Source organism: Micrasema longulum, unplaced genomic scaffold (genome assembly GCF_059751315.1).
Source record: "Micrasema longulum isolate JH-2025_06_02 unplaced genomic scaffold, ASM5975131v1 h1tg000541l, whole genome shotgun sequence".
Taxonomy (NCBI): Eukaryota; Metazoa; Arthropoda; class Insecta; order Trichoptera; family Brachycentridae; genus Micrasema; species Micrasema longulum.
In genome coordinates, this window is record NW_028277737.1 from 27,673 (window position 1) to 43,349 (window position 15,677).

The window sequence follows — 15,677 nt, forward strand, 5'->3', positions numbered from 1 at the left end:
TGGCATTTTAAACAAAAAATCACATTTAAAACATCTAATTTAGAGTAGAAGAATGTACTTTCCTCACTTTGAGTTGTCTTTCCAAGACTCAATGTTTCGTATTCAGATACGAGATGAATGTACCCGTTAATCTTTGATGACAAAAAACCTAAGGACTTATTATGGGTAGCAATAAAAATACATAGCAATACTACTTAACATACTATGCTTATTTTATTAGCATGCTAATGAAATGAAAAAAAAATGAATCTATCACTAGTCCGTACGAGAGCCTTCAAATAAATTATTATAACGGCACACCCCCGACCGTTATCGAGGGGTTGAATAAAAAGGGGATGAAAACCGTCACCCGTTGTCATCGTATTTCAATGCTTTCGATTGGTTGGGTTACTCGGAAACAGTTTAATGCGAGTTTTTCTTCAAGTTCTTTAAATGGTCATCTTTTATTCAACATGTTTATAATCACATTATCATATATTTTGTTGGAAAAACACTTAATTTTAGGTTTTTTTTCTTTACAACTTTGCGTAACCTAACCCGAGGACTTAATATTCGTGTATATGTTCTCTAAAAATGAACATATCCCTTGTGGTAGCTCGATTCCCTGGTAATGCAATGAATGAAAATATTACGGATTGTTTTTGTAAAACTACCAATTTTATTACAAAAATATTAACTATTCCATGGCGGCCTCCGTGGTGTAGTGGTCAAGACGCTTGACTCACGCACGGTAGGTTCCGGGTTCGATTCCCGGTGAGAACACAAAAATTTAAAATGTGGTTTTCTCAAGCCTGGATGTTCTGTGATGTAATTCATGACTGTGATTAGGCCTTCTGGCCTGTTATGGTGCAAAAATAAATAAATAATGTTGAATACGTTCAGAACCGTTTTAAAAATAGTTATGAATTAACGACATTAAACTTTAAAATGTTGTTATATTTAACATTTTCTGTGTTCGGTTACGTATTCCTAAAATGTCTTAATTTTTCGATTTTGTAATGTGTACAAATACCTTATGGACTTTAATTTTTCAAGAAAAAAAGTACACTTATTCACATGTACACACACCCTCACCTTCACTCTCACGCCCTTATATATGTGTATGTTTATATGTATGTATATGCGTGTGTGTATGTTTGTATGTATTTATGTATGTATGTATATATATATATATATAATATTTATATATATATTTATTTATATTTAATTTAGTTTTTATATGCAACATTTTTGTTTGATTTTTAATACGTTTTTTCTTTAATTTTAAGATAGAACAAATAAAGTTATTCGTTTGAGACACCTAAAACATTATAAATACAAGCAATCATATGCCTATGTTTGAACATCCATATTTCTTCAATTTTTCCATCTGTTGATTTTAGTGAAGTTAAAGAGCTGAAACCTTTATTGTTGTAAATAAATTCATCTGATCGAATTATTTATTAGTTAATGCAATTATTATTTTTTAAATGTTTTATTATTGTAATTTTAATCGTCGCAAATGTTTAAATGTTGCAATTTTTAATTAGTAAATGCCTAGACTTTTATATTTCCATCTCAAAAATGATTTCTACCCCTTTTGTTATATTTTAATAGAAATATACTTATCAATTTACTTTCGATGTTTTTTTCTTCCAAATATAATTTTCACTACCATTGTTTTTATTGTTTTATTGATAAGTTTAATAATATCTATCCATTTCAGGTTGAATTTCGGCCGCATGTCAAAACTACTGGAATCGCCGGACTCCACATCTCGGTAAGTATACTACTTTTTTTTATTAATCCTGAATTGTATATCAATCCTGTATAATTGATAAGATTAAGAAAGGGTCTCTGAGATGGTTTGGTCACGTAGAACAAATGGACGATGAGAGAATGGTAAAACAAGTATATATGGCAAAAATGAACGGCAACGTTAGACGAGGACGACCAAGGAAAACGTGGCATGATCAGATAAACCAAAATCTTAAGTCTGGTCATGTCAAAAGCAGACAGAACCGAAGAGCATGTATGTCAAGATGTATGAATGTAGATAAGGCTAGGATTGTATGCCAGGATAGACGTGTGTGGTGGTCCATTCTCTCTGCCTACCCCAACGGGGAAATGGCGTGATGGTAGTAGTAGAAATTGAACGTAGCTATACAGAAACCAGCCAGTCCACAATTTTGAAAAAATAAGATATTGATGTTATCGGGTGCAGGAAGGTCAATTCTATATTTTGTTAAAAACAACCAGACCACTTTCGTACAAAAAACTGTATTAATCACCTTCCGAAAATGGTGTCGATCACAAAAAAAGCATTTCTCAATTCGCAGAAAAAACCCGCATCTCTAGCAAAATTTTATGGTTTTTAAAAAATTATTAAAACCGGTTAAATACATAATAAGATTCTTGTTTGTAATATTTATTTTTTTTATGTATTCATTGTTTATCATTTGTTTAAGTCAAAAACATTCCATCTTTTGTTTGGATTTGATCATTCACTCACTTCACAAAAGTGCTATTATCTCAGTTTCATTTTTATATGGCTGGCTGCTTTCTGCATAACTACGTTCAATTATCCTTAACGGGTCATTATTTCCAGGTATAGGTGGAAAATAGTATAGTTATTTCAAATTGGTTTCGTAGTTTTGCTCTTAGTTTTGCTATTGTTAATAACAATTCATTAGGCAAATAAATCATAATACAAATTACGAGATAACATGTACACATTCTAGAATAACATTTGAAAAATAATTATGTAAGAAAAAAACCCAATTCGTAATAAAATTTTCATTTTGAAAAATGCACCTTACAACACCGCAAGATATTTTTATTTCTAAATATAAAGAAGGTAAGATCATAATCGATAGATGGTTATCTCACCTTTATATATTATCAATAATGATGATGTCATGTTTTTTGCCAACAACAAAGAGGAACTGCAATTCTTGGTATCAAAGGTAAGGGAAGCGATTTGTTGATGAAAGTCGATAAATTGAATGTGATGGTTTTTGAAAGAAATGAAAGTATGACTGAAAGTGAAATCACTGTGAATGGGATTATACTCAAACAAGCAGAGGAATTCGTTTATCTGGGAAGTATGTTTACTAAGGATGGAATGACCGAGAAAGATATTGAAAGGAGGGTGAGTGCCGAGAACAGAGTAAACGGTGACTTAAATTAACCTTGCCAAATAAATGTTTGTCGCAAGAGGCAAAATTAGCAGTTCACAATGGAGTTCTGGTCCCGACCCTGGTGGATGGAAGCGAAGTATGAACTTAGAAAAACAGGGATGAAAGTAGGCTGAATGCTGTCGAAATGCGTTCTCTCAGGCGAATGTGTGGTAAAACTACGTACGATAGATGTACAAATGTTGGGATCCGTCCATTGTGCAAGGTTGAGATAAGCATTATCGACAAAATCAAGAAAGGAGCTCTTCGCTGGTTTGGACATGTAGAGCGAATGGACAGCAAAATAACGACTAAAAAAATAACGACATAACGCGTTGCGAATGTTGATGGATGCAAAAATAGATGAAGACCGAGAAAGGCATGCCATGACCAAATCCAACAAATACTCAAAGATGGACTTGTTAAAAGTCGTAATAATCTAGAATAATCGGAATAAAGATAGTGATCTGTCTTTGTATCCTCTCTGCTTACCCTCACGGGGAAACGGCGTGATGGTTTGTTTGTTTGAATAATATATTAAGGTAAGTTTTTTTTTTGAACAATTGTCTTTATTTTTTTAATTTGAAATTTAAATATATTTATTTTAGATTACATTCGTATAGCAAAATTAATTTTCCTTTTTAAAATTCTATTATTCTTGTTAATATTTTTTACTTTTATATTAAATTAATCTTTTGTTGTAATTGTATAATTTAGTCTGGTCGTAATTGTATAATTTAAGTACCTGATTTATTAGTCTCGAATGTCCTTGTCTCGTTTTAGAATGTTGTATAATATATCACATCATATTATGACATTGTTCTGATATTCTCGTATTGCGTCCATGTTTACTACAATTTTTATCAAGTTTTAGTTCTTTGTCTACAATTACATCAGTGGCTTATTTGTAAATATTTTTTTAGGATTCTAGTTAAAAAAGCTCAGTTATATTTTAATTTATTTATTTTAGTATTTTGAATAAGTCCTTTAGTTTCTGTTAAATTAAAGAAGTCATGTACTAACTTTAATAATTTATTTTGCTGTCTTTTTAGTCTATTTATGTAATTTTTATGTAAAAATTACTATAATGTCGCCACTTTAGTAATTTAATTATTGAAATGAATTGTCCATATTAATTGTCTGTGTATATGAAAAGATATATATATTTCTATAAAATACAACACAACGACGCCGACGCCTAGATAAGTTTCAATATTAAATGAGGTTTGGTTACATCTCTGAAATATTGAATTAACATATAAATTTATTGTAAAATACAAATTTAAAATCTAATTGACATCTTACAATATATTTTTTTACAGTCTATAATTTTCTAAGTGTTACTGAATATTTGTGTTTGACCGCGTACTGAGTTTTCCGTGTCTACCGGTTTCGAGACTAACCCTACCCGTCTCTTCGTCAGAATACCAACTAAACCAACGTACAAAACCCACTGTACACCTTTATAATAGTTGTTGCATAAAAATAAAATACCAACATGCCATGCTTACAGCAGGCAACCCTTACATACACATGGTGAAGGCGTATTGTGGGTTTAACATGTTGGTTTGATAAGTGTGCTGACAAAAAGACGGGTACTTTTCGAAGCCGGTAGACATCGAAAAATATTTGATAACACTTAGTTTAACGTTTTATCACAAAGTAAATGCTTTAAATATTAATAATACCTATAATTTAATTTCAAATCCAAACATATATTTTATCCGAACATTTACATAATTTGTTTTTTTTTAAATCAGATCTGTAAAGTAACAATATATTTGACCATTTTCTACCATATAACACTTCCATCCGCAACCCCTAAGGGAATTCATTAATTACTTAAAAAAACTACAAAAGAGAGTAAGTGAACTTTTCTTTGACTTTTTTTTGCCCTAAAGCTTTGGAGAGATTTATAGAAGCCTCTTGAACAAATATTTTCTCGCGACAAGTGAAATGAAATGGTTCGATTCTAATTATTATCAAACGAAACCTTTGTACTAAAGGGGTCTTCTATTATAAAATAATTTAAACCTCCTAGTTTCATAGAGAATTTTAATAATCGGTAAGTAGATTTTGAAATTTTTCTATTATTTTATTGCTTATTTTAAAAATAGACATTTATGTGTCATAGGTTTTAGGGTATTTTGTGTATTATTTTTTTTTTTTTTTTAAAGAAATATAAGCGTTCTTATAATTTACCCAAATATTTCAATTTTGGTAGCCATTTTCAACGAATTGTAAATAACTCACTCTTAGAAAATGGAAATCAACTTGGGGTAGAGTGACCGCAACCCGAAATAAATTCAAATTGTTAATTTCAACCTTATTTACGTTAATTATGTACCATGAAAAATATTTAACTTTATATTTTGCCGTGAAAAACCGAAACAATATTTTTTTAATGCATTAACGTAGGTTAACACGCAATAAGGCCAGTTACAGAAATCTATTTAATCACAATAAAAATCACATGATATAACGACTTTATATCTGTAACAATAATATTTTATGACGATTCTAATAAAAACCTTACTTGATTTCGGCTGAACTTCAGAAGATAAGTTTAAAAAATAAAAAACAATAATTTATTTTTTTAATATCAAAGTGCAATAGTGCCTTAATAATCCGGACATGCAAAAAACAGGACTTTGTTGGATTACCAAGGCGTCCAGATTGTGGTCTGCAAAACTTAAACGATATTGAAACATATTTGTTCAACTTTAAAAATATATTTTATTATTATTTACAATTAATTGACATTTTAATAATTAAAAAAAATAAAAAAATACTGTAACTAAAATCCCAACAAGCCACTGTCTGTAGCTTGTTGATGGAGATTAATATTAATACTTACTTATGTAGTATTACGAAAAATTAAAAAAACAATCAATTTACAGGTATAATTTACAGCCGGAAAGACCAGTTATTTACCAATAAAACGTTTTTATTTTTAAATACACGAAAAATTAAATGAAAAGATTTTTACGTATAAAAAAGTTTAATTTCTTTTCCTACATAAACTTTTGATCTAGTGGCCACACTCTTATTTTGTTTTTGTTACATTGTGTGTTAAATTTAAGTTCTTTTGGTAATAAATTAAAACTAGGTACAAATAATTAAAATTTATGCTACCATACTTATTACATATTTATGGTACTACTTAACCGTCATTACAAGTGAAGCGTTTATTATAGTTATGTTTAAGGGAGAAGGATTTTGAAATTCTTGTTATTATTAAAACTCAATTTTAACTTCAAAATACAATATAAACAATAGTAAATAATAAACATGTAAGAAGGCTGTGCGTTTGAAATGAAGATAAATAAAGATTTTACTGGTTCGTTTGATGAAATTGCCATTATTCTGATGTGAATTATACACTATGCAAAAAGTAAAATAAAATAATAAAAATAACTTTGTGTGTACGCGCACGTCCAAATTAATTTCTGAGAGTGAGTTTGTATGTAAAAAATATCTTCTTTTTTTTCTACATTTAAATTGTGCGTTTTGATTTTTTCGAATAATATATATAGTTTAATCAGGAAGCTCATCAAATTCATCTGAATAATAATTAGTGAAACCATATTTTATATTTTAGGTTTTTTTATATTATAAGATGTAGTTAAAACATTTCTTTTCGTCATAATAATGATTTAAAAAACCCAGCCGGCAGCTTTTATATTTTTTTGCAAATGTAAAAATCTCATAACATATTAACGCCATGGAGAATGTTTTTTTTATTATTAGATGCCACTAGATTTGAACTTAATAAAAACGGTTTGCTGTAGAAGATAGCAAATATTTTACATATATTTAATAGCAAATATTTAATGTAACTATACTTTGTTTGCTATGTGTAAAATATTTGCTATCTTCTACAGCAAACCGTTTTTATTAAGTTCAAATCTAGTGGCATCTAATAATAAAAAAAACATTCTCCATGGCGTTAATATGTTATGAGATTTTTACATTTGCAAAAAAATATAAAAGCTCCCGGCTGGGTTTTTTGGTCTCCATCTTTCTTTTGAAATCTGTCTAACGTCTCAATAATATCTTCTAGATCATTTGGTTTATGTGTTTCGACCTTTTGTCATGATTTTCTATAAATAATTTATATCTTTGACTACACCTGTAGTATAATATCTATGTATAATACTGACATAATATTATAATTCGTGTGAGGGTGATAAAATCAGATTACATTACTCTCACTAGAGCTTTGATAAGGGTTTATGTTAGTGCGTCATCAAGCGGTACTAATTTTAATCTTAAAATTATATTTTTGGGTCAACAAATCAAACAGGAAATTTGTTTAACGCAAATAATTATTATAAAAATTGAAATACGTTCGGAAGCATTATGGCGGCCTCCATGGTGTAGTGGTCAAGATGCTTGACTCACGCACGGAAGGTTCCGGGTTCGATTCCCGGTGAGAACACAAAAATTAAAATGTGATTTTTCTCAAGCCTGGGTGTTTCGTGATGTAATTCACCATTGTAATTGTAATGTGATGTAATGCCTCCTGACCTGTTGTGGTGCAAAAATAAATTATTTGCTGATAAAACCGTACTATTTTGCAAACAAAGTAAAATATTGTTCGCTAGCAAATAAATGCTCTTTTTTTAGTTTTTTATACTGCATATTGTAAAATTGCGATTGAAAATTATTTTTGATTCACAAAAAAATGAAATTACAATTTGGTAAAGCACTCCGATAAAGGAAAAATAGTAAAACAATGTTTATTGGACACGCGGTTTGACTTTATACACACCTATTTCCGTATTTTCTCTCTAGATGATTGCAATAGAGTGGTATTTTTTTTGCATACTATAGATATATACCATTGGCGTATTTTTAATGATGATTTTGATTTCTTTGTTTATAATTTTAACAAAATTATTAACTTTTGAGTTTTATCAAGAAATATAAAAAAAAAACATCAATATGTTGATTGTTTTGTTTTTTTGATAAATTGTTTCGTTTGGGAGCTAGAACCATCCAAAAACCCAAAAATTTTGCTGTCTTCAGCCGTATGGTATAGAAGTATGTTTCATAATTTTACGGAAGATACTGATAAAGAATATTTTATTATTATACGTTTTGGAGTGCGAAAAACGGGACACCAAAACGTCCATTTTAGTTGAGTCAGTTCAACGTGCAGTGGGTTCTTTCACTTAGTGACCGATAGAAAAAATAATTCAAATACATATTCATCAAAATCCGAAAATAAAAAAAAATATATAGAAATCGGTGGCGCGGCGTTATGGGGTGTTTAACAAAAGATATGCCCTTTATTTTTTTTTATTTAATGAATATTATTACGTTGCACCGTTATGAGCAAGCTATGACACTGCTAGTGCATATTGACTTGTGTCACTTTTCAATGTTACAAATTTGATTAGCGTAAGAAGGTACAATTTAATCGTGTTAGGTTTATTTTCTATTACGCTTTATTACAAATATCCATTTAGGTCTTAATGTAGAAATGCTCGTTTTTCTTCTGTGTCTTTGATGGAGTTTCCAATGGAATTAAAAAAACAAAGTAGCTAAAATCCCGACTTGTGCCCCTTTTTCGTGACACCACAGATTTCACCCTCAGAACTATGTCCTTCGTCTTCCTGTATACAGAAAACTAAACATAGTGATTTGAGACTTATTATTCTAGATATAAAAATAAAAAAACATTCATGGATATTTTTTAATTTAAAACGTGTGTACTTAAAACTGCAATAAAATTAAAAATTTAAAAAACAAAAGTGAATAGTAAAAAGAAAAAAAAAATGAAACAAAACAAAAAGTAAATAAAAAACATGTACATTACAATTGAGATTGGGATTTCAGTTCACAGCTTTACAAATGCAAAAAAGTTTTTGTTTATTACATCATGTAAATTAAGGCTTGCAAAATAGAAAGAGCCTCAAATGCTAATTCAGAAAACTTTTTTAATAAACCTACTGTAACGTTTTTTTTCGAGTGGTCGGATATATTAAGTAACCGTTTCCCTGAAAAAATGACCACTGTAGGGAATGTTGTTAGAAACTTGTTCAGCTAATTGCCCAAGTTTCAGATTCGCTAAAAGGCTGCAGATAATTACTTGAAGAGCTCTGGAAAAAGTCTGTTCGTGAAATATGAGTCACAGCGTATAACGAAATGAAATATTTTACAAGATTTACAGACATCTCAACAGAAATGGAAAATTTTAATCAGCACTGTTATGTTTAAAAAAAAACACCGTAATATCAAATGTAACTGTATAATTATTTGAGTATGTCACTAAATTTGTATCTTCATGGTTACATTTTGTACTTTCTTCAATATTATAACATAAGTTGTTTCATTCTTTTTATTTTCTTATTTAAAAAAATATATTTATAAATATACTAATTTATCATATAAATATTTAATTTTTATTTATTATTATTATTTTTTCATATTTTTTACTTTATTATTATTTATAATATTTACAAATTTTACTTGTTTCTAAATTACTGAATTTTCTTAACTTTCAAATAAAATTTATTCTATTACTGGGTTATTTTAATGTGTACACTTGATATATGTATACTTATATTGCCGTAGAAAAATATTATTGACTGTTTTTACAATTTACGATCCTACTTTTATCTTCTACATGAATTATATGTTAAAACTGTTGTTTTTTTCTCAGATGAATAAAAAAAAAATTATCTTTCGATATTCTTTGTAAAAGAAATTCAATGCAACAAGAAATTTGATAAATAAATATTTTCTTGCGCGGGTTAAAATTAAAGCATTTTGTATGAGAAGTTCCTTAAAAATGTATGAATATTTTTTTTTAATGATTTTGATAAATACGAACTACTTTGAACGACGTCACTAAATTTACCAATGACAGAGTGTTGAGATGTATTTGCCGGTTACCGGGAAGCCAGCCCACCAATCAGGACAACTAACATAATAAGATACAAAAAAAAATAATATTTTTTTTGTCTTAGTTTAATAAACAAGTATTAAAAAAAAACAATTTAACTAACTCACTGTATAGTAGAGTATTTACATTTTTATGTTTATTTAATTATGTAGGTACTTGGTATATATCGAGTCATGTTCGAGCATCATAACCGACACGACCAATATTTTAACGAAGAATATTTCTTCCTCTCAATTATCAAATAATAGAACCACGTTTTGTTTCGAATATTTATTTTATTAAATTTAATAAAATAAATTGTCGAAACAGAGTTTTATTCTCAAACTGTATTCCTTGTTTATTTAGAGGAAAAAATGAACACCCGTAAAATTTTGATTTTGTCGGTTACGATGTTTAGGCGATAATGGCTCAATATGAATCTTTGTTGAATTACCAAATTAAAATAAAATAAATATTTCCAAAAGAATGATTAAATAAAAAAAAAAAAATGTTTTTTTTTTTAAATAATAAAAAAAAACGTAATCAATTTTTTTTTCATCCATTTTATGTAAATACAAATACAAGCACCATCTTCACACTAAACAAATTTGTCCACCTAGTGGTTTAAATGATCAGCACGCTTGCCAACCATGCAATAAGTCTTAAATTCGATTGCCGACAGAGGTGAAATGAAATGTTTATGTGAAATATGCATTTATTTTATTTTATTTGGAAAACCAACAGTTCTACATAAATATCTGTATTAAACAAACATTTATAGTGTATAAACTCAGAAACAATAACAGATTTCCACAAAATATTCAAAATCAATAAAGAAAATATAACTAACTAACTAACTAACCATCACGCCATTTCCCCGGAGGGGTAGGCAGAGAGGATAGAACGCCACAACACTCTGTCCTGGCACACTTCCTTTGCTTCCTTCACATTCATACATCTTCTCATGCACGCACGTCGATTATTCCAACTTTTCACATGACCACTTTCAAGAATTTGTTGTACTTGATCATGCCATGTCTTTCTCGGCCTTCCTCGACTTCTACAACCAGACACATTCGCATCATAAATCTTTTTAGCCGTTCTTTCATCATTCATTCGCTCCACATGACCGAACCATATTATATAAATACATATAAGTTTATACAAATAAAATGTTATTTTCATCTACTCGAAAATATTTTAAAATATTCAAAGTCTTTTTTTTAAAGAACAGTAAGTTATGGTAAATTGGGCGAGATTAGGACAAGGATGCATAAAGAGAGGATAAGAAGGATAAGGGAGATGTCCATATTTTAAATTTTTTGATTTAAATTTTTTTTTTTTGTTTATTTATATATAATATTTTTTGCACCACAACAGGCCAGGAGGCCCAATTACAGAAGTAAATTACATCACAGAATCCTCAGGCTTAAGGAAAATCACATTTTTAATATTTGTGTTTTCACCGGGAATCGGAACCCGGAACCTTTCGTGTGTGAGTCAAGCGTCTTGACCACTACACCACGGAGGCCGTCAAGTCTACTAAGTTACAAATTGCATTTTTAGTGTCAAGTTTAAATCTGACAGAGTGATGTTTTTGTAGTCTTTGTCTTTAAATTTATGTATGTAGTGGTTTTTACACTTAACTGATTTACAGTCTATACCGTGGTACCGGATGTATAAAAATCTTAATTTCGAGTAAGACTTTTGGAGATACGTTGCGGTTGATGTACCAATACCCCCTTTGTGCCATAAAGTGGAATAATGATAGTGATCAACCAAACAGATCTAAAAATCATACTGGTCGTGAACAACTTAACCAGTTTTTGGTTGAAAGATATTGCTTTACGCAATAATCCTGCTAATATACAAACTTATATTTTAAATAAAGAATTATCATGTTTTCTACTGGAAGGATTCTTCTCATTTTTTGTTGAGATCTGTTTATATTTTATGAAGTGTTCACCACTTCAAGTTCAATTTATATTTTCTGTTAGATATCAAAGAATTCACCTCGCACTGAAAACTGATGAATTATCAAAACTACATATCGTCCATTCGAAAAAAAAGTCATATTTTTCTTATAATAAATTCAGATATTAAAAATTAACTCGTTACATCAGAGATGGATAGCATAAAGAACAAGGTAATATGGAAGTCTTCAGAACATGTTCTTATTTATTCAGCCATGGTAACTAGCAACAAACTTCAAGGACCTCTTGTTTGTCTGAAGGATCTTAAAACAGTCAGGACAAAGCACTTTACCATACGAATTAACTTACATAGAACAAGGAGTAACACAAAACAAATGAAAATGAAAGACTTGTATTTAAATTGTATTACCACTTATGTATAATTCAACACCTAAGCTATGTTACGATAAGTTCAGTATGTAGATCGTGTAAATTTAAATGTTTATAAAATTATACAAACATGATTTATTTTTTGCCGTCTCAATCCTAGAGATTGGTTTGCAGCAAAGTCTCGCATGTAGATAGTGAAATCCTTGAAATATTTCAAATGAATTTTAAAAATTGAGTTTTCGTCTTGTTTTTATATAAAATTTATGTAATATTATCAAAACGTTTTATACTCATATGAAGTAACTCATTGAAGCACAAAAAAATATTTAAAAAATATATCTCTTGTTAATTTTGAAATTATGACTGCCGATTTATACGACAAATAATGTATTTATAAAATAAAGAATCAATTAAAGCTAATTTTTACGAATCGAGTTATGGTCCCGTGTCCAGTGTATTAGACTTACTGCTCAAAGGTCCGTGGTTTGAATCTCACTCTACCCCAATTTGAGTACTATTTTCTAAAAGTGCCGTATTTTCAACTCGCTGAGAATGGCTCTTAAAATTAAACATTTTTATTTTTTAAAAAAACTTTTTTAAAACGTAGTTGCATATAATTAAGAATAGTCCAGAAGGAGCGTATATAATAATACTTTAAACTGTGTCCAAAAAACCCCCCCTCATTGCCCCACTTTCACCGCGCGCATGCGTGAAGTCTCTGGGTAACGTTGCCAGATCGCAAAAAAATAATTAAAACACAAGTAAAAGATATATTTTATTTATTCTTAAATTTCTATAACTTTATTGGACACGCGGAAACATTGATTGACATAACAGAGTAGATAAGAAAAGGGTCATTTAATAAGAGTAATTAAATTATGAACTTTAAGCTTAAAAAATGTAACAAATTTCATTTTACATAAAGCAGATTTTTTAATGTCATGTTAATTAATATATGTTGAGCAAAGTAGCGTACAAACATTATCTCACAATACATATATGTTTGTCAATAAATACTTAATTTGTTACATTTTTCCCGAAATTAAAATATAAATACCTAAATTCCTCATTACCTATCAAACACTTTGCCTCGCCTTTCACAATTGGTTTTACCCTCAATTATGATTAATGTACATGCTATAGTTCCTAAGATATTTTTTTTATTCTACTCACTACCTTGAATTAAATAATTATATAAGGACATTCAATCCATCTAATCTTCACATTTGTTTGAAAATGCCCTAACAAGGCGAAACAATTGTCACGAAATTTTTATATTTGTAAAAATAAAATAAAGTGTTCAATAGACTCAAATCAGTGTTTGATTTCTAATATTATAAGTATGTTTACACTTTTAAATGACAGTACACGGCATAGTTGAATTCAAATCGGAAGTTGCGTACTGAGCGACGTCTCATAAGAAACTAATTGGTCTAAACATAAAACTTCTCCTTTAAGAATAGTTTAGTTGCCTTCTGTTTTATGCGCGTATGCGGTTTCTGGACTAATCTTAATTCTATGCGTAGTGAATTTCAATTAAACTATCGTTTTTTGCCCGAAAAATTCTTAAAAATTAAATGCCTTAAGAAACACGAGCCAAAAATCTATCTTACATCTTGCTTTTTCGCATTTGTACTTCTTAATAAATGTAAAGTACCTCCAGACTTACCTCTTCAAATATTTCTAAAGTCAGATAAAATCGCCATAAATATTCCTGGATTTTGTCGAAATTTCCCTTGTTTATCTAATATCTTTTATCTTAAGGAGAGAGCGTAGCAATGTACATAATCATTTCCGGGATAAAATGGGCTCCTTTACATCATGCAGATAATAATAACTCCAGTTAGGAGCATGTTCGAGTCTGCAATATACAGCCATAGTCTCCATTGCGGCGACATTTGTGTTAGGCTTATTAAACCATTTGTCAAAGGAAAACCTGTCCATGAAAACCGACGAACACAATGGAAAACTTTTTTCTCCCAAGTAACTTTTGGACTTATCTTGATTGTGGTAGGTACGAACATACCAGCCCTTGTAAACGAGGGTTTATGTACAAAAATAGAAAATTCTCCCCGTTTAAGCTTCGAAAAACCGGCAAAGGTAGTAAATTTGATGAATCTGGTATTTTTCTGGATTTTATTATGATGAAAATATATTTACCTTAATACGTTAATTTAACATTGAAAGCATTGACTACGTGGTCAAACATTTGTATACATGTTTTTTTAAATATTTATTTATAAATCATATTTTATTTATTTACTCATACTTTTTTTTTTGTACAGAATAATGTTCCCTCACTGGGGTGTCTCGTGTCAAGGGAAACATTTTACAAAATGTGAAACATGGCTAAGATTAGCTATTTTACAAAATAATAACAACAAAAAACCTAATTAATCTAATAAACCTAATTATCATTAACATAATAAACAATAAAAAACAAAAATAATCATAAAAAACATAACCAATATATATAGACCAATAGAACAAATTTCATAAACAGTACACACATTTTACCTAATTGATCCGTGCGCAACCCACCTCCACTATTTATTTCTTAATAGCAATTTTATATTGTGAGAACTTATTTAATCATCATTATTACCTTTCGGTACATAATGGTGCATAGGGCACTACATTGGTACACCAATCGCAGCGTATCTTGATAATTTTTTGTAACAAATGAGATGATCAGTCCTACGCTTCATGTACCAGTCCAGGGACTATAAAATATTCTAGTGTGAAAACACCCTTTTAAATATATATTTTATATCAACCTTGTCGGGAATCGAACCCGAGACCTCTTGCGTTGCAGGCTAACGCGCTGATCATTACACCACGAGGCCGACAAAATAATACCACTACACCGGCCTCCGTGGTGTAGTGGTCAAGACGCTTGACTCACGCACGGAAGGTTCCGGGTTCGATTCCCGGTGAGAACACAAACATTAAAAAATGTTATTTTTCTCAAGCCTGGGTGCTCTGTGATGTAATTCACCACTGTAATTAGGCCTCCTGGCCTGTTGTGGTGCAAAAAAAAATGTAAAAAAAATAAATACAAAGTATAAAATATATAAATTACATTCCCGGAGTTAAAACAAATCAATTTGGGACCAAATAACATTTACATTTTTGTTTTTAAAAAGCACGTATTCAGACTAACAAAAAAACAAAGTAAGTTTAACATCTCTATATTAACCTAACAAAAAAATACATAAAATACGTTCAAGAATGGAAGAAGTGATACACCTAGGACTAATGAAGGCCGTTAACATCGCATGGTACGCAAACGGTGCTTACCATAGTGTCAGAAGTAATTTCTGATGA

General features: G+C 29.7%; 1 protein-coding gene across 1 annotated transcript in view; it reads left to right on the forward strand.

Moving 5' to 3' along the window:
• Window positions 1-1,709: 1,709 nt before the first annotated feature.
• Csgalnact (Chondroitin sulfate N-acetylgalactosaminyltransferase) overlaps window positions 1,710-15,677 on the forward strand; it is a 194,162-nt gene continuing 180,194 nt past the window's right edge. The window contains 1 exon segment of the mRNA XM_088227800.1: window positions 1,710-1,759. Within this exon segment, the coding sequence (XP_088083926.1) occupies window positions 1,722-1,759 (38 nt within the window). The 5' untranslated portion in view covers window positions 1,710-1,721.